The following is a 21,178-nucleotide window of genomic DNA, read 5'->3' on the forward strand; positions in this document are numbered from 1 at the left end:
AATCCCTGATTTTTTATTTACTAACCACAGTGTCCTATTCCCTGGCGCGAGTTTTCGCGGATCTGGAGGGGGCCAGCTGGTAAAAAGTAGGGGCTGAAGAAAAGTAGGAGGCTTAGTAAGTATATGAGCAAGAGGATTTTATTTGGTCTTCTGTGTGTAGGTTCGGGACCCTTATCACTTTCTTTCTCTTAATCTTTATCTGGGTTTGTTGTTTTTTTCGTACACGTGCCATAAAATACAAGTGGAATTTTAATAAGAGCCCACCATTGTAGCTTGTTTCCCACAGATGTAATGTCTCAGACAACAGAATTTATTTTTTTTTTTTTTTTAGTTGCTTCAGGGGGAAATAAAATAAAATTGAATTAAAAATATTAGAAAAAATAAAATTCAGAGTTTTAAATTAAGATAACTTGATAACTATTAGTGTTATCATAATTTAATAAAAAAAAATTTGTAGAAAATAGAATTTTCTTTCTTATAAATTTATAATAAATAGAGTTATCATGATAATTGAGTGGGTTATCGCGAAAATTGTAGATAAACTCGCATTTTAGCCGATTTTTTGTTTTTTATATTTGGTTAATTATAAAAGTGGTGATAACTCGATAACTATTGGTCCTAGAAAATTGTTATAAGACAATAATTGTAGCCAATTAAATCTCCTTTCGATAACTATTAAAAATTATGGAGTTATCACGATAATTACGTGAGTTATCGTGAAAATTCGAGAAAATCTGAAATTTTTGCGGTTTTTTACATTTTTCCACTTATAAAAGTGCCGAATACTCAATAACTATTATTGTTATCAAAATATAATAAGAAACAATTCGTAGAAAATAAAATTTTCTTTCTAATAGTACTAAAATAATAGAGTTCTCACGATAATTAGCTAAGTTATCATGAAAATTAGAGAAAAACTCGTATTTTTGCCGTATTTTTCATTTTCTTACTTATAAAAATGCCGATAACTCGATAACTATTAGTGTTATCAAAATTTAAAGAGTCAAAAATTGTAGTAAGTTAAATTTACTTCCAATATTTTCTTTAGATAATAAGGTTATCATGATAATTCAGTGAGTTATCGCGAAAATTAGAAAAAAAACTGGAATTTTAGCGGTTATTTACATTTCGCTTCTCATAAAATTGGCGATAACTCAATAACTATTATTATTATCAAAATTTTATAAGTCAAAAATTGTAGCCAATTGAATTTCCTTCGGAAAACTCCTATTTTAATGGAGTAATCATGATAATTATCTGAGTTATCACTAAAATTTGAGAAAAACTGGGATTTTACCAGTTTTTTACATATTTCCGCTTATAAAAGTGCCGATAACTCCATAACTATTAGTGTTATCAAAATTTCATGAGACAATAATTGTAGCCAATTAAATGTCCTCTGGATAACTGCTGGCTTGAAAGAGTTATCATGATAATTTAGCGAGTTATCACGAAAATCGAAGAAAAACTGGCATTTTACCGAATTTTATACATCCTACTACTTTAATAAATTCCAAAAAATTTCTCCGAATAATTGAACAATTGAATAATACTCTCTTGAGTCTTTGAAGCAGTATTCTATCCGGAACAATAGTTATTTATGTTTACAGAGAATCCCGGGGTTGTAACATAAATAAAACGATAATGTAGTTAGAATCACCGCGGGGATTATATTTACACGGTTGATAAATATATAGAAGAGGGATTTAACTTTATTGAGAAATTGGGCAGCTCTACAACAAACATTTACTCACTGGAGTACCGTAACAGTAAACATACTTCACAATATAAATGTATTTTTATAAATTAATCCATCTTCGAAAAGAGACATCAAAGTTTTATAACGGACTTACGATTAATGAAAAGAAATAATTTTTTTTTTAGTTTTCAAATTTAACGGACCTACTTACAATGAAAAAAAAAAAAAAAGAAATCTTTATTTTATATTGTGACAATAAAACCGGAAGTTTAAAAAATTTTCACTTACCTTAAAAATAAAAAAGAAAAAGGAAAAGGAAAAAAAAAAATAACAATAATTAGCAGTGTATGAGCGTGTATTTGACAGTGTTTGTTTTTTGTATATTTAATTTAAATTAAATTTTTATTAATTAAATCATAAATTTTTTTTTTTATAAATTCATAGCGGCACACAATTTACCATTATTATAATATTATAATTTTTGTTATTATATAATTATTATTATTATTATAAATAATTTTTATTAATATTTTGGAATGTATATTTGTTAATTTTATTTATTATTGCTAGTTTTAGACGCACTGCAATTTTAACAATAAATATAATTATAAAAATGATAAAATAAATAGTCAAAATATCTCTAAGTCACTGGCCGATTTAAAATAAATAGTATATTTTATTTTATTGTCAATAAGCAGTGCGTCCATTAACATACATTAAATAAAACATCAATAAAAAGCTTTGTTTACAATTTTTATATCGTGCCGTATCTTACATTTTTTTATTTTTTAATAATAATTAATAATTATTGTGTACTCTATCTAGTCAGATTCTTAGTTCACGGTCAAAAAGTAAAAAATTCATATTTCTACTTGCGCTATCTCCTACTCCGTACACATTGGCGCCATCTTAAGGGCATGGATCGTTAGGAAATTTCATGACTTAAATTTGGTCCTTTGGACCAAATCAATATCTCGGCCCGTTTTTTTAAATATCGACAATTTTTGATCGTCAGAACACGATTTAGCGCGTGCGTATTTTGACCCGTTATAAGACCAGCGATATCTCGAAGGGAATTCGAGATATCGATTAGGACCCAATCCATTATTTTGAGGAAATTTTAAGCCCTACAACTTTAGTCCTTTGGCCCTAATCGATATCTCGAACCGTTTCGGAGATATCGCCATTTTTGTAAAAGTCCTCAAAGCTAAGCGTATTTTGGGTGACCATAAACAAATGCTCGATATCTCTTAAACGGTTCGAGATATCTATTCCGGCCAAAGGACCAAAATTGTAGAAGAAAAAATTTCCTATCGACCTATGCCCTTAAAAAAATTTTTCTGGTGTTCAATTACGAGATAATTGTCAAACTATAAATCGTGAACAAATTTTCAGGCCTCTTGAGATTATAGTTAAATATTTTCAATATATATATATTTATTAATTAATTAATATATTTATTTATTTAATACAAAGACCCAGATCTTTTTTGGAAAAGAAATAACCGGGTTACATACAAAAAATCAGTTTATTTTAATATATATTTTTTTTCCGCGTAATATGGCATTACAAGTACATTAATTGTCCGTTATTAAATTATAAGCGTCCAATTTATTTTTTTTTATAATTATATTTATTTATTATTAATCAGTTAGTATTTACTATTTTTTTTTAATTACTTCTCACTACAGCATACATGTTACATCGCGAAGCCCAGTCGTATTTTTTTTGTTTTTTTATTTTTTCAGAAAAATCGGAAATTCAAAATTTTTTATCTAAAAAAAATTTTTTTTTGACCAGATAAAAAAAAAGTCGATTTTTCGTTGAGTCGCCACCTAACACTAAAATCTAGTAATACAGTCTGCATTAGCAATTATTTTATTACTTCAACTTCATTACAATAATAATAATTAATAATAACAATAATAATAATAATAGTAATAAATTTAATTACTAAAAATATATAATGGTAATTAATAATTATTTAGATATAAGAAATTAATTAAAAATATTAATTATGAATTAACTAATTAATATTTTACACACAATCGTACGAAAAGTCACTCACATCATTTTAAATGACAGCACATCCTTAAATACAACAAAATAACAAAATACTTTGGGGTTTAATAAGAGTTTTTTTTTATTTAAAATTCAAATTTCCCGCCTTTAGGTCAAAGAGCGCCATTTTGTTGACAATAAATATTTTTTATCATTTCGGGCAATTTAAAATTACTTTATCGCGGAAATTTTGGTGAAAATAATATTTGTGATGTTTTAGAGAGATTATAATAATGGCCGCCATTTTGTGTCAAGTAAAAGCCGCCATTTTGTTGTGAAAGAACGAGTTTGCTAAAATTCAATAGATTTTTACGGTTTTGGCCGCCATTTTGTGTCTAAATCAACGCCATTTTGTTAAAAAAGAAAATTTTTATGACTCCAAGCCGCCATTTTGTGTTACCATGGCCGCCATTTCGTGTATAAATACAAAATCTTTAATTTAACCGAATTTTGACATCTTAGCAGCTATTTTAGGTTTGAATCGACGCCATTTTGTCTACAAAAATTTCATGGCCGCCATTTCGTGTTACTTTTAAGCCGCCATTTTTATTAAAGACTCTAAAAATTAAATTTAACCGTATTTTGACTCCTTAGCGGCCATTTTAGGTTTAAATAGACACCATTTTGTCTACAATTACTTCTTGGGCGCCATTTCGTGTCACTTTAAAGCCGCCATTTTGATTAAAGACACTAAGGAATAAGTTTAACTGTATTTAGACTCCCTGGCGGCCATTTTAGGTTTAAATCGACGCTATTTTGTCGTCTGAAGCCTCTAAAGTTGTTTTAACCGAAAAAAAGGCGGGAAAAAACTCTTATTAAATAAAAATACACGCTCAGTTCTTCTCACCACTCATGACAACACCCTAAAGAAAGCCTACGGCGTAAATGACATATAAAAAATGAAATTTAGCGTGTGAAACCGGCACTTCGGACATAAGAAAAAGAGGCAGTCTTGATATTTACTAACAATAATTACAACTAATAATAATTATAATTAATAATAAAAAAGGTAAACTAACAGAATCTAATACTTGCTCGCGGGCAGACGGTGGCGCCTAGTCCGCGTATCTCCAGACTTTCCCTTCCCGCGACTCGTATGTCGATGACGGTGGGGCTCTTGGAGGTGGTTTTTCCTCGACTGTCGCGCCATCTCTAACTCGGAGTTCCTCTGGTACATAATAACATCCCTTTCCAAAAGAAGTTTCTTTTTTTCCAAAGAAAACTCCGGCTCAAGAAATTGCGGAGGCCGCAAAAATTCATCTGGATTTTTTTCAAATAAATCCAGAGGGCGTGACATGTCACGCTGCGGCGGATCCGCATCCAAGTCTTGTTTCGACTCGAAATTAGAATTTAAATTTTGTCTACGCGGGGATTTTTTGGTCTTTTTTACCCGCAGTGGCTCTTTGTGCGCGTGCTCAGGGTGGGGGTGAGGGTGGGGGGGCTTGTGAAGTTCGCGCACGCGTGTATTTCCAGTCATCCAATCGTTGTGGTCGTTTATACTGAAGCTCGGGTTGTACTTCATGAAATTGTAGCACTCTGGCCGCGCACGCTGCCCCTTTATTGGTCGACCGTACTTGTTGAACCCCAGGTACTTCGTAGGGTCCACAGCGCTGCGGTACCGCAGGTAAGGCCCATTGTAGGTCTCGTAGAATTGACACATTGCGTCACGTTGTTTCTTAGGCTGGAAAATAAACAAAATATTAATTTTTAGAGGGGTTTTTTTATTAGTGGTCACACAAAACCCGCTTAACTTTTTGGACCGCTACAAAAATGGCGATATCTCGGAAACGGTTAGAATAAATTGGACGCTTATAATTTAATAACGGACAATTAATGTACTTGTAATGCCATATTACGCAGAAAAGAAAATGTACATTAAAATAAACTGATTTTTTGTATGTAACCTGGTTATTTATTTTCTAAAAAAGATCTGGGTCTTTGTATTAAATAAATAAATATATTAATCAATCAATGAATATATATATATATATATATATATATATATATATATATATATATATATATATATATATATATATATATATATATTGAAAATATTTAACTATAATCTCAAGAGGCCTGAAAATTTGTTCACGATTTATAGTTTGACAATTATCTCGTAATTGAACACCAAATTTCGTCCTCTACAATTTTGGTCCTTTGGCCGGAATCGATATCTCAAACCGTTTAAGAGATATCGATCATTTGTTAATGGTCACCCAAAATACGCTTAACTTTGAGGACTTTTACAAAAATGGCGATATCGCCGAAACGGTTCGAGATATCGATTAGGGCCAAAGGACTAAAGTTGTAGGGCTTAAAATTTCCTTAAAATAATGGATTGGGTCCTAATCGATATCTCGAATTCCCTTCGAGATATCGCTGGTCTTATAACGGGTCAAAATACGCACGCGCTAAATCGTGTTCTGACGATCAAAAATTGTCGATATTTAAAAAAACGGGCCGAGATATTGATTTGGTCCAAAGGACCAAATTTAAGTCATGAAATTTCCCAACAATCCATGCCCTTAAGATGGCGCCAATATGTACAGAGTGGGAGATAGCGCAAGTAGAAATATGAATTTTTTACTTTTTGACCGTGAACTAAGAATCTGACTAAATAGAGTACACAATAATTATTAATTATTATTAAAAAATAAAAAAATGTAAGATACGGCACGATATAAAAATTGTAAACAAAGCTTTTTATTCATGTTTTATTTAATGTATGTTAATGGACGCACTGCTTATTGACAATAAAATAAAATATACTATTTATTTTAAATCGGCCAGTGACTTAGAGATATTTTGACTATTTATTTTATCATTTTTATAATTATATTTATTGTTAAAATTGTAAGGACCAAATGTAGAGCGGTGAATTTTCTTAGGTCCTAGTTGATATCTCGAACCGTTTCCGAGCAATTGTAAGAATAAGAAGGATTTATTAGCCATTAATAATTTAATTTATGTGAAGATAATTATTAAATTTATTAAATTTTAATAAATATTTATTTGGGAGGAAAAAATTATTTATTAATATTTAATAAAGCTTATTAAATATTAAACAAATTTTTTTATAAATTAGAAAACTTACCAAAGCAATGGGTTTCCAGCGTTTATTGAAGCAAATAAACCGTTGAGATTTTTCAGCGAAGATATACAACTTCCTACTAAAGTCGTCTGATTGCGTCGTAAGTTTTTCTGCAATTTAATCAATAAAAAAAAAGGATTATTTTAGCGAGTGTTTTTAGGCCAGGAATTCGGTAAATATTAAATATTAATATATTTTGACCCGGAAGTGTCCGTTAGCTAGCTAGCCGTGGTAATAAGTGCGAATGGTCTGTTGCCAGTGATTCTGAGAAAACGATATTATATTTTATGGCGTTCGAGGATAAAAGTTTTAAGTACGAGCAGACACTGGCACTTGTACTATACCTGGGTTCTGTTCTTACTACCATGTGCTAATGAAGGAGACACTGGGACTGTGTACTTAACTATTTAACACTCATCTCAAGACCTTTTTACTCTCTCATTTTTAGCTCCGGCTTTTTAGTCAAGTGTCCTACACTACTATTTTTCAGGTACGGTTCATAGAAATTCATCTTTGTTCCTTTGATCGAGTAAGTTTTTAATTTTACATTTTTTAATTTTTCATTTTTACTTCAAATCACTATAATTAAGAAACTATTCGACCTAGAGAGATTTTATAAAAGAAAAATTATAGAAAATTAAATTTTCTCTCGATAACTAATGAAAATTATGAAGTTATCGTGATAACTAACCAAGTTATCGCGGAAATTTGGGTAAAACTGGCATTTTAGCAGTTTTTTACCTATTTCTACTTATAAAAGTGCTGATAACTCGATAACTATTAGTGTTATCAAAATTTAAAGAGTCAAAAATTGTAGTAAATTAAATTTCCTTCCAATATTTGTTTTAAATAATAAGTTATCGCGATAATTCAGCGAGTTATCGCGAAAATTGAAGAAAAACTGGCATTTTAGCCGTTTCTTGCATTTCGCTACTTATAATAGTGCCGATAATTCGAAAACTATTAGTGTTTTTAAAATTTAATGAGTCAAAAATTGTAGTTAATTAAATTTCCGCAAATAATTGCTTTAAATAACTAAGTTATCACGATAATTTAGCAAGTTATCGCGAAAATTTGAGAAAAACTGGCATTTTAGCCGTTTTTTTGCATTTTTCAGCTTACAAAAGTGCTGATAACTCGATAACTATTAGTTTTATCAGAACTTAATAGGAAAAAGTTTGTAGAAAACAAAATTTTTATTCCACTAGTACCAAAATAATGAAGTTATTATAATAATTAGCGGAGTTATCGCGATAATTAGAGAAAAACTGGCATTTTAGCAGTTTTTTGCATTTTTCCATTTATAAAAATGCCGATAACTCGATAACTATTAGGGTTATCAAAAATTGTAGTAAATTAAATTTCCCTTTAAAAAATCTTATAAAAAATTCAATTATTTAGAAAATAATTCTATTAACTGCAAAACCAAAGCAAAAAGTCGGTATTTCTAAAATGAAAATGCAAAATAAATTAACCAGAAAGTTAAAACCGACAGGCTGAAATGTATGACGCGATAATCACCGCTCGCAACAGACTAGATTAATTAAATTTCATCATACAGGATAATTTTTCCTAACCGATATCAAAGTATAAAGCATGACGTTTTACCTTCAGTCGGTAACTCAATTAAAAAAAGGTTAGCTTCTGATTGATTGCAATAATCCGAGAGGATAACCTCGAGTTACGGTGTAAAGTAGAATTACACTTTACAGTTTGATTGATATATACGGAAGAACGCCCTAGTAAGGCGCCAACTTAAATTATCTGTTTATTCAAAGGCTAATTTTGATTAAACTTTTTATTTAACCGCGATCTTACTCATTTATATTAAACGTTACATTGGATTGCGCGAAAGCGTGATCCTTTAAAGGTGCCGCTGGTTCACGCTAACCAGTCGGGTATTATCAGCGCTACGGAGGGCGGACAGCTTATTTTCTTTCTCGAGTACTTCACTTATTATTATTATTATTATTATTATTTTTATTTTTATTCCATTATTGAGGAATGTGGTGTTTTATTTTTTATCTTATTTTTACGATAACTGGGTAAGTTTCAGAATAACTAAATCAAATACGGTATCTTTAGAAAGAAAATTTAATTTGCTAGAACTTTTGTATTTAATCCAATTTTGATAACTCTAATAGTTATCGAGTTATCGCCACTTTTATAAATAATAGAATGCAATCAAAAAACAGACAAAATATCAGTTTTTTTTTCTAATTTTCGTGATAACTCAGATAATTATCATGATAGCAGTTATCAAAAGGAAATCTATTTTTCTACAATTTTTGTCTCCTATTAGATTTTGATAAAAATTGACTAATAGTTATCGAGTTATCGGCACTTCTATAAGTAAGAAAATGAAAAAAACGGCAAAAATGCGAGTTTTTCTCTAATTTTCGTGATAACTTAGCTAATTATCGTGAGAACTCTATTATTTTAGTACTATTAGAAAGGAAATTTTATTTTCTACGAATTTTTTCTTATTATATTTTGATAACAATAATAGTTATCGAGTTATCAACATTTTAATGAGGAGAAAAATGCAAAAAACTGCTAAAATGCCAGTTTTTTTCTAATTTTCGTGATAACTAAGCTAATTATCATGATAACTCCATTATTCTAGTACTATTAGGAAGTAACTTTAATTTCCTACAACTTTTGTTTACTGAATTTTGATAACACTAATAGTTATCGAGATATCGGCACGTTTATAAGTAAGAAAATGCAAAAAACTGCGAAAATGCCAGTTTTTTTTTCTAATTTTCGCGATAACTTGGCTAGTTATCGTGATAACTCAATGGTCATTAAGCTATTAGGAAGAAAATATAATTTTTTATTAATTTTATCTCATTAAATTTTGATAACACTGATAGTTATTGAGTTATCAACACTTTTATGAGTAGAAAAATGCACAAAACCGCTAAAATTCCAGTTTTTCTCTAATTTTCGTGATAACTCAGCTAATTATCAAGATAACTCCATTATTTTAGTTTTGTTAGGAAGAAAATTTAATTTTCCTTCAACTTTTGTTTACTACATTTCGAAAACACTAATAGTTATCGCATTATCGGCACTTTTATAAGTGAAAAAATTCAAAAAACTGCAAAAATACCAGTTTTTTTTTTTTCAATTTTCGTGATAACTCAGCTAATTATCATGATAACTCGTTTATTTAAGTTTTTTTGAGAAGGAATTTTAATATTCTACAATTTTTTTTTTATTAAATTTTGATAATACTAATAGTTATCGAGTTATCGGCACTTTTATAAGTGGATAAATGTAAAAAACTGCAAAAATTCCAGTTTTTCTATCATTTTCGCGATAACTCGGCTAATTATCATGATAACTCCATTATTTTAGTACTAATAGAAAGAAAATTTAATTTCCTACAACTTTTGTTTCTTATTAAATTTTAATCTCTAATAGTTATCGAGTTAAGGAACATTAATTTTCTACAACTATTATCTTTTTTTAAATTTTGATAACACTACTATCGAGTTATCGGCACTATTTTAAGTAAGAAACTGAAAAAAACCGCTAAAATACCAATTTTTGTCTAATTTTCGCGATAACTCGCTCAATTATCATGATAATTTTAAAAATATGTTACTAATTGATAGAAAATTCAATTTTCTACAACTTTTGAGGGCTTAAAAATTTTTCTAAGCCCAACATTTGTCGAGTTATCACAACTTTTTCCTTCCGAATCCCAAAAAAAAAAATTAAAAACTAAAAAATCCTCCTTTGAAAAGTATAAAAACCTTCTATATAAAACATATTACACATGACCCGGGCATAAGATCACGAGTCATAATAGCCCCTCCCAAACCTATTACGGATAATCTTAGCTTAAAGATTACAACGGCCGTTTTGATTAAAATTGGCTTTTAATTCATTTGCGGTCTTACTCTCTAATCATCTTCTTCCGCGGCGGACCTTTTACCCCAAAAACAACTGCCCGATTAACCCTACCCCCTCTCCTCTCCTCTTCTCTCTCCCCTCCCCTCCCCCGCTGAATTTTTAACATCGAACAAAGATTAAAATAATAATAAACTTGTCACTTATAAATTAAAAGATCGCCTTGAGCAACTCATGCATTAATTTGCAATAACATATTTATATTTATTTTTACTTAATTAATATAGCTTTGCATTACTTACGATAGGGGGCATTATCTTGGTCGCGCGCAGATGCTTTGACATTTCGGCCAATCACTGTAATGTTCCCGCTGCTGCAAGTCGAGTAGAGACTCACGGAGCGCACCATTGCCGGCACCGCCCCGCACATCACCACCTTAAATAATAAATTATTTTATTTATTAGGAATTTTTTAATTTTTTAAGGTTTAGAATTTTTTTTTTTGGACACTTACCATCAGTAGGCACAAAATCTTCGCTAAGACGGCAAGCTGTGGTAACCTGGAACAATAATCATAATAATTAGAGTGTTATTTAGGAACCAAAAATTTGGAAAGTTAATTTTGACCGCCATTTTTGGGAAAATTATAGGAGCTATGGAAAATTTGGTAGGAAATTTTATTTCCTACAAAAAAGGTTTGAAGTAGTTTTCCGCTAAGTCTGATAATTTCGGAGATATTAAGAGTTTAGTAATGGGCAGCAAAAAAAAAGTTGAGGAAAATTTTTTTTGTAAATTCTGGGAAAACTATAGGAGCTACAAGAAAATTTCTAAAAACTTTTTTGTAGGAAATTAAATTTCCTACAAAAAAGGTTTTAAGTAGTTTTCCGCTAAGTCTGATAGTTTCCGAGATATTGCGAGTTTAGTAATGGGCAGCAAAACAAAGTTGCGGAAAACTTCGATACTGAATTCTGAGAAAATTATTAGAGATACAGGAAAATTTTTAAAGAATATTTTGTAGGAAATTAAATTTTCTATTAATAAGAATTCAAAGTTTTTTTTTCTTAAGTCTGATAGTTTCCGAGATATTGCGAGTTTAGTAATGGGCAGCAAAAAATCTGCAGAAAATTCTTCCTTCAAATTCCGGAAAAACTATTAGAGCTACTGGAAAATTTCCCAAGACTTTTTTGTAGGAAATTAAATTTTCTATGATTAAGAACTCAAAGTTTTTTCCTAAGTTTGATATTTTCAAAGATAATGCGAGTTTAGTAATGGACAGCAAAAAAAAGCTGCGGAAAATTTTTCCTGTAAATTCTGGAAAAACTGTAGGACTTACGAAAAATTCCTAAGAAAATTTCAGTAGAAAATTAAATTTCCTATTAATAAGGAGTCATTAATTTTTTTCCTAAGTTTGATATTTTCCGAAAAATTGCTAGTTTAATAATGGGCAGCAAAAAAAGCTGCAGAAAACTTCTGCTTCAAATTCTGGGAAAACTATTAGAGCTATAGGAAAATTTCCAAAGACTTTTTTGTATGAAATTTAATTTCCTACAAAAAAAAGTCTTAAAATTTTTTTCTAAGTCTCATAGTTTCCGAGATATTGTTGTTCTAAAAAAAAAAACAGCTGCCCTTTTTTTTAATTATGAATTTTTAATTTTCTGCTAAGAAAAATTGAAAATTTTATTTTGTAAGCCATAATAAAAATAATAATACTAATAATAATAAATAGAGAAATTGTAACGGTTATACAATTTGTCATTGTACTGCGGTTTCAAGCAAGTTACTGTGGTTATCTAGTGTACTTGCGTAATTACAAGTCTTGTGTTACCACAGGACATTATTTTTAAGATTTATTTGTTTAACAAGTGTGTTAAAACCGATGCAATTTCACAGTATTCTACTAGAGTAATTGGACATCTTGAGGTGTCATTAAAAAGAAGAATTAATTCTCTACAATTTTTGTCTCATAAAATTTTTCCAGGACTGATAACAGCCGAGTTATCGGCAATTAAAGAAAAAAATTTTCTTAAAAATGAATCGTCTAAAATAGTGGGCAGCAAAAAAAAATGTAAGGATCAGCAGGCGTGGCGTTCTCACCGATTATCATATAAACCCGATCTAGAGAAATAATCGCCCTATAATTTCCGTAAGCATTTCAATAAATTAAACCGATTTGGTATATAGAGAAATAAAAAAAAAGGTAAGAATTGTGAGTAATTAATTTAAAATTTAAAAATGAATAAATGTTTGTCGGTGCGCAATTAAATATCGTAACCCGAGTATGTGCACATATAAACGTCTTTGCGCATTACAATTTGATGCGTGTCGGCTGTACCGAGTATAGAGCTTACTTGTGATTAATCTCCGGTAAAAGAGAAACACACAGAAGTTGTTATACAACCGATTTATTTCTCATCTCGGGTTATTATTTATTTATTATTTTATTTTTCTAGCCAAGGTACGCCTACGAGATTTCACGCAATTCATTATCAATTACAGATCTTACAGTTTTTGTTTTTTTTTTTTTTTTTTTTTTTCACTACAGGTGACATGTAAGGAGCTGTTGGAGAAAAATCAGGGTTGTGATCTTGGTGATTTTTATTTTTTATTCTTTAAATTGAGTTATCACTTTTTAAAAGCCGATAACTCGATAACTATTAGTGTTATTAAAATTTAATAAGTGACTAAATTTAAAGAAAATTAAATTTTCTTTCTAATAGATTGATGATAATAGAGTTATCGTGATAATTAGGCGAGTTATCACGAAAATTTGAGAAAAACTGGCATTTTAGCAGTTTTTTACAAATTTCCACTTTAAAAATTGCCGATAACTCGATAACTAAGTGTTATCAAAATTTAATGAGTCAAAAATTGTAGTAAATTGAATTTCCTTACAATATTTATTTCAGATAATATAAATAGGGTTATCACGATAATTCAGCGAGTTATCGCGAAAATAAAAAAAAAACTGAAATTTTAGCAGTTCTTTAGATACTTCTACTTAAATAAGTGCCGATAACTCGATGACTATTAGTTTTATTAGAATTTGATAAACAAAATTCGAAGAAAATTAAATTTCCTTCCTAACAAAACTAAAATAATAGAGTTATCATGATAATAAGCTGAGTTATCGCGAAAATTGAAGAAAAACTGGCATTTAAGCGGTTTCTTTACATTTTTTCACTTGAAAAAGTGCTGATAACTCGATAACTATTAGTGTTATCAAAATTTAATAAGAAATAATTTGCAGGAAGTTAAATTTCCGTCTTAATAGTACTTAAATAATGGAGTTATCATGATAACTAAGGGAGTTATCGCGAAAATTGAAGAAAAACTGGCTTTTTAGCAGTTTTTTATATTTTTTTACTTAAAAAAGTACTGATAAATCGATAACTATCAGTGTTATCACAATTTAATGAGATAAAATTTGAAGAAAATTAAATTTTCTTTCTAATAGTACTCAAATAATGGAGTTATCATGATAATTAGCGGAGTTATCACGAAAATTTGAGAAAAACTGACATTTTCGCAGTTTTTGCATTTTTCCACTTATGAAAGTGCCGATAACTCGATAACTATTAATATCAAAATTTACTTAGAAATAAAATTTGTAGAAAACAAAATTTCCTTCTTAATACAATCATAATAAATAGAGTTATCATGATAATTAGCTGAGTTATCACAAAAATTAGAAAAAAACTGGCGGTTTTTTACATTTTTGCGGTTTGTTACATTTTTTCACCTACAAAAGTGCTGATAACTCAATAACGATTACTGTTATCGAAATTTAATGAGATAAAATTGATAGAAAATCAAATATTCTTCCTAATAGCGTAATGATCATTGAGTTATCATGATAACTAGCCGAGTTATCGCTAAAATAAGATAAAAAACTGGCATTTTTGCCATTTATAAAAGTGCCGATAACTCAAAAGTTATTAGTCTTAGATAACTTTCGTAGGTAACAATAGATTATAGGAAATTAAATTTCCTTTCTAGAATTTTAAAAACAATCTAATTACCACAAATACAATTATTCTATCAAAATATTTCAATTATATTACTCAATTTTCTCTTAAGAAATTATTACAAAACTCCATAAGAGTTATCACACTTAAAACTGCCCATAAATTTTCCCGCCTTTCAACCTTTCAGTCCCATTAAAAAAAAAAAAAATCTAAATTTATCTCCGAAATTTTCACAGAATCCATAACCATAAAATAAACTTTCTCATAAATTAATTCAAATTATAAAATTTATAAAATTGCGTAAAGTTTGACGCAACTAAAAATTAGAATTTAAAATTCCTGTCTTGTCTATAAGCGGCACGCGTCACTTTTATGATCCACTGAGTAACACTCACCCATTAAAATTCATGACATTGTCGGGGAAAAATTTTATAAAATATTTTACTGGCAATTTTTAATTAAATAATTAAAAAAAATTAATAAAATAACACAAAATTAAAATTAAAATTATAAGAGCAAAGATGCGACGCCCCGAAAAATCGCGGGCGTACTGATCAGCTGGTAAGAGAATGAGATGAGGTCACTGTTTTATGTCACCCCGTGTCACACGTGGGGACTTTTATTGACGGGTTGCACAAGTGGGGATTGCGGTTTGCTGTTGCGGTAGGATTCACTTGAGCTTAAAATATTTTTTTGCTCACGCGATTTCCTGAAAAAAAAAAAAAATTTTTTGTTTTTTTTCATTTAGATGACGGCACCATCAAGTGTCCTCAGAATTCTAGGCAAGTGTCCGAATGGCCGAATGCTAAACTATAAAGTCGCCACGCGACAGTTTTTTCCTTAAAGTCGCGACTACACTCGTGTCTCCACTCGTGTATAGTGGGTTAAAAGGGAATTTTTAAGATTTTTTTAGATATTGGACGCCAGATTGAAATTTTAAGATATGAGGAATTAAATTTTCTTTCTTATAGTACTATAATTTAGAGAGTTATCATGATAATTAGCTTAGTTATCGCGAAAATGATAAAAAACGCATTTTAGCAGTTTTTTACATTTTTTTACATATAAAAGTGCCGATAACTCGATAACTATTAGAGTTATCAAAATTTAATAAGAAAAATTTTTATAAAATACAATTTTCTTTCTAATAGTTCAATGATAATAGAGTTATCATGATATTTGAGCGAGTTATCACGAAAATTTGAGAAAAACTGAAATTTTTGGAGTTTTTTACATTTTTTCACTTATAAAAGTGCCGATAACTCGATAACTATTAGTGTTATCAAAATTTAATGAGATAAAATTAATAGAAAATTAAATTTTCTTCTTAAAAAAAACTCAAATAATGGAGTTATCTTGATAATTGGCTGAGTTCCCGAGAAAAAATATTTATATATATTTATATATAAATTGGTTATATATGATTATATATGAAAAATGGCCAAATATAATCATATCTAATCATATATAATTACATATAACAATATTTAATTATATATTTATTACATCTAATTAATTTTTGGGTTAATTTTATGGATATAGTATTCAATATGGTCCTACGCAATTCTCTGTAACCAATTATAATGCAAAAAAAAATACCTAGCTATAATTTTACGGCTATAACACCAGCGGTCACCCATCCAACTATTAACCCTGCTTAATGCTGCTTAACTTTAGTGATCTCCGTGCGTCTTGAAGTTTCTGTCTGCTGTGCTGCTGTCTTAGATGACAATGATTCTATGATCTACATAATGTATCATATGAGTTTATCATAAATATAATATAAAAATTGATTTTGTAATATATTTGGATAGTCATAATTCATAATTTATTTATTTGACCGAATCTCATTATAATATAACACTTATTTAAATAATAAAATAAATAATGATTTTACTATTAGGTAGTCGTAGAGCAGACCAAAACATCTCATAGGAAATGTAACAAATTTTGTATTTCAGAATTATTTAAACGTAATTATAAACATCATTTTACACTTTTCGTGATTACCAAAAAAAAATTTTTATATATGTTAATTATATATAAGCATATATAATTATATATACTTATATATAATTATATACGGAACTTTATATAATCTTGCTTGGCTGTATATTGCTCCATATATAGTCATATATAATTATATATGATTATATATGACCTCATATACAATTCCATATATAATCATGTATGGTTATATATAATTATATATGGAACTATATAATCTTGCTTGGTTTTATATTGCTCCATATATAGCCATACATAATTATATATGATTATATATAACCTCATATACAATTCGGTATATAATCATGTATGATTATATATAGTTATATATACTTATATATAATTGTATATGGAACTATATATAATCCTGCATGGCTGTATATTGCTCCATATATAGTCATATATAATCGTATATACAATTCCATATATAATCATGTATGATTATATATAATTGTATATAATTATATATGTGATTCCATATATAATCATATATAGTCATATATGATTATATACAATTATATATGATTATATAGAAACATTTTTTTTCGGGTTATCACGAAAATTAGAGAAAAACTGTCATTTTAGCGGTTTTTTACATTTTTATACTCATAAAAGTGCCGATAACTCGATAACTATTAGTGTTATTAAAATTTAATGAGATAAAATTAATAGAAAATTAAATTTTCTTCCTAACAACTTAATGATCATTAAGTTATTATGATAATTAGCCGAGTTATCGTGAAAATTTGAAAAAAAAACTGCAATTTTAGCTGTTTTTTTACGTTTTTCTCCTTATATAAATGCCGATAACTCGATAACTATTATTATTATCATCAAAATTCAATAAAAAAAAGTTGTAGGAAATCAAATTTCCTTCTTACTAGTACTAAAATAATGAAGTTATCATGATAACTAGCTGAGTTATCGCGAAAATTTGAAAAAACTGTAATTTTAGCAGTTTTTTGCATTTTTTCACTTAAAAAAGAGCTAATAACTCGATAACTATCAGTTTTATAAAAATTTAATGATACAATAATTGTAGCCAATTAAATTTCCTTCAGATTAATGCCATAAGCACTTCAATTATTCATATAATAACCTGAGTTATCGGAAAAAACAACATGAAACTACGATAATTTTGATCCCGTCAGTTATTTTGCTCCTTTTATCGGATAATCCGTAATGGATATTGGATAAATTTTCTTATTCCATCAATCTGACTCTCACTCTCGTTCTCAGTCTAGCATAAAGCTGAAAATCAAAATCCAGTAAAAACGATACTCAGTATAACATGACGAAGAGAGTGAAAGATGAGATTAAAAGGCCGCCGATGAATCATCTGTCTGGATTATATTTTAGTTGTGTTCCTAGTCCAGTCAGTCCAGTTCAGTCCAGTGTTAACATTATACATAATACACATGATACATGATAAGTGTCTATGTAGTGCTCTATTTTTTGGTAAGCAAACTGGGGATTACGGGTTCGACGACATTAAAACCTCTTAGAAATAAAACCTCGAGAGAGCAAGCCCATTAGATCCTGCGGGTTCACTTGATATTTTTAAGTCTACCTCTAAATAAACCAATTTTTTTTTCTTCATACCTACTTGTACTCGGCTACCACAAATTCGCCTGGTAATAAGTACTGGACAGAGTTATCGAGAAACGTGAGATTACATTGTTTTTAAACGATCACGTACTAGTTATGGAATTTTTTACGCTCAAATGTTTCTTTTTTTAGGATTCTAGCTTTTATCACGAGATTTTTCGATAATTTGACATTTATTAGATCGTTAGAAAGTAAATTTAATTTTTTACTAGTTTTATTTCTTTTTTTAATTTTATAAGGCCAATAGTTATCGCGTTATCACCGATTTTTTAAGTTGCAGGATGAATAAGAACCTGCTAAATTGCCAGTTTTTCTCTAATTTTTGTGATAACTCAGCTAGTTATCAAGATAACTCCATTATTTTAGTATTAGAAAGAGGGAAATTTAATTTTCTACAACTTTCATTTATTGAATTTTGATAACATTAATAGTTATCGAGTTATCGGCACTTTTTTAAGTGAAAAAATGCAAAAAACTGCTGAAATTGCAGTTTTACTCAAATTTTCAGGATAACTTGGCTAATTATAATGATAACTCAATGATCATTGAGCTATTAGGAAGAAAATTTAATTTTCTATCGATTTTATTTCATTAAATTTCGATAACACTAATAGTTATCGAGTTATCGGCACTTTTATAAGTGAAAAAATGTAAAAAATTGCTAAAATGCCTGTTTTTCTCAAATTTTCGTGATAACTCAGCTAGTTATCATGATAACTCCATTATTCTAGTACGAATAGGAAGGAAGTTTAATTTCCTACAACTTTTGTTCATTGAATTTTGATAACACTTATAGTTATCACGTTATCAGCATTTTTATAAGTAGAAAAATGCAAAAAACTGCTAAAATTTCAGTTTTTTTTTCTAATTTTCGCGATAATTCGGATAACAATAATGATAATTGAATTAAAAGTAGCATCATTGAAAAGGGAATTAAATTTCCTATCATTTATGTTTCTTATAAAATTTCCATAAACTCAATATTTAAAACGTTACATTAATTTAAAATTAAAATAAATAAATAATAAATTTTTAAAACTAAAACTAAACTTTATTATTTTTAAAAAGTATATTAAATAAATCGACTCTATAAATAGTTTATTGAAATGGGAATTGAATGGAGAATCTAAAGCCCTTGACCGCGGTGGGAGTAAGATAAAAAAACGGCCACAAAATGTGAATAAAATAAATAAATAATTCATTAGATAATAATTGTTTAGATTGAATGCGTAAGTTATTGTGAAATAAAATAATAATTTTGTTCAGTAACTTTATTTATTAGTTTTTAATAGTCTGAAGATGAGTGTCGAGACGAGGCGCCTCATCAAGTTGTCGTCAATCGAAACCTGTCGCCGACTTAAATTATCAAAGATAAAGTACTTTTTTAAAATTATTATTTATCTAATTAGCAATGACTCATTTTTTTTCTTTTTTTATTTGTCACATTAATTATATTTTATTATTTTGTTAATAGTTTTGGTGAAATTAGTCACCAAAATCACCGGTGGCCTAATTAACGTCCTGATGTGTCAGTCACGATGTAATGCATGTGTCATGTTGCATGTTAATTTAGGTCATTACGCTATTTTATTCATTAACTCGCGGGATAATTTCATTATTAAATAAATTGTTTCTTGTAATTGTGATAACTTGATAACTATAAGTGTTATCATTTGTAGAAAATTAAATTTTCTTCCTAATACACTAATAATAAATAGAGTTATCATGAAAATTGAGCGAGTTATCGCAAAAATTTGAGAATAACTGGAATTTTAGAAGTTTTTTACATTTTTCTACTTATAAAAGTGCCGATAACTCGATAACTATTCGTGTTATCAAAATTTAATAGGAAAAAATTTGTAGAAAAAAAAATTTTCTTTCTAATAGCACTAAAATAATGGAGTTATCATGATAATTAGCTGAGTTATCACAAAATTTTGAAAAAAAACGGCAATTTTAGCTGTTTTTTACATTTTTCTATTCATTAAAGTGCTGATAACTCGATAACTATTAGTGTTATCGAAATTCAATAAGATAATATTGATAGAAAATTAAATTTTCTTCCTAATAGCTTAATAATCATTGAGTTATCACGATAATTAGTGGAATTATCGCGAAAATTAGAAAGAAACTGGCATTTTCGTAGTTTTTTACATTTTCCCACTTAAAAAAGTGCCGATAACTCGATAACTATTAGTATTATCGAAATTTAATGATATAAAATTAATAGAAAATTAAATTATCTTTCTAATAGCTTAATGATCATTGAGTCATCATGATAATTAGTCGAGTTATCGCGAAAATTTGAGAAAAACTGGCACTTTACCAGTTTTTTACATTTTCTCACTTACAAAACTGCTGATAACTCAATAACTATTAGTGTTATCAAAATTCAATAGGAATAAATTTGTAGAAAACAAAATTTTCTTTATAATAGCACCAAAATAATGGAGTTATCATGATAATTTGCCGAGTTATCGTGAAAATTAGAGAAAAACTGTCATTTTAGCGGTTTTTTACATTTTTATACTCATAAAAGTGCCGATAACTCGATAACTATTACAGTTATCAAAATTCAATAGGAAAAAATTTTTAGAAAATAAAATTTTTTTTCTAATGGTTTAATGATAACGAAATAATCATGATAATTGGCTTAGTTATCGCAAAAATAAGAAAAAAACTGAAATTTTTTTTTTACTCTACTACTTATAAAAGTCGTGATAACTCAATAACTATCGACTCTATAGAAATTTTTAATGAATTATAAGTTATAAAAAATAAAATTCCCTTTCCAATGACCTCCCATGACGCCTATTTATATGAGATACGGCTTGTGATATCGAAAAAAATAGTTATCAGCAATAAAAACTAAACCTACAGCGAG

At 28.6% G+C, this 21,178-nt stretch overlaps 1 protein-coding gene across 3 annotated transcripts in view; it reads right to left on the bottom strand.

Moving 5' to 3' along the window:
• Positions 1-2,837: 2,837 nt before the first annotated feature.
• The window catches only part of LOC123270478, a 57,359-nt gene continuing 39,018 nt past the window's right edge, over positions 2,838-21,178 (bottom strand). For 2 of the 3 annotated variants that reach the window (XM_044736555.1, XM_044736553.1), the window contains exons 2-5: positions 11,229-11,274; positions 11,018-11,150; positions 6,858-6,964; positions 2,838-5,441 (exon numbers count right to left, since the gene is read on the bottom strand). In XM_044736555.1, the coding sequence (XP_044592490.1) occupies positions 4,785-5,441; positions 6,858-6,964; positions 11,018-11,150; positions 11,229-11,274 (943 nt within the window). In that variant the 3' untranslated portion in view covers positions 2,838-4,784. Of the gene's footprint in view, positions 5,442-6,857; positions 6,965-11,017; positions 11,151-11,228; positions 11,275-15,074; positions 15,104-21,178 lie in introns of those variants that run through there. The other variant, XM_044736556.1, reaches the window with a different exon arrangement.

The sequence above is a fragment of the Cotesia glomerata genome, linkage group LG8, assembly GCF_020080835.1.
Source record: "Cotesia glomerata isolate CgM1 linkage group LG8, MPM_Cglom_v2.3, whole genome shotgun sequence".
NCBI classification, from domain to species: domain Eukaryota; kingdom Metazoa; phylum Arthropoda; class Insecta; order Hymenoptera; family Braconidae; genus Cotesia; species Cotesia glomerata.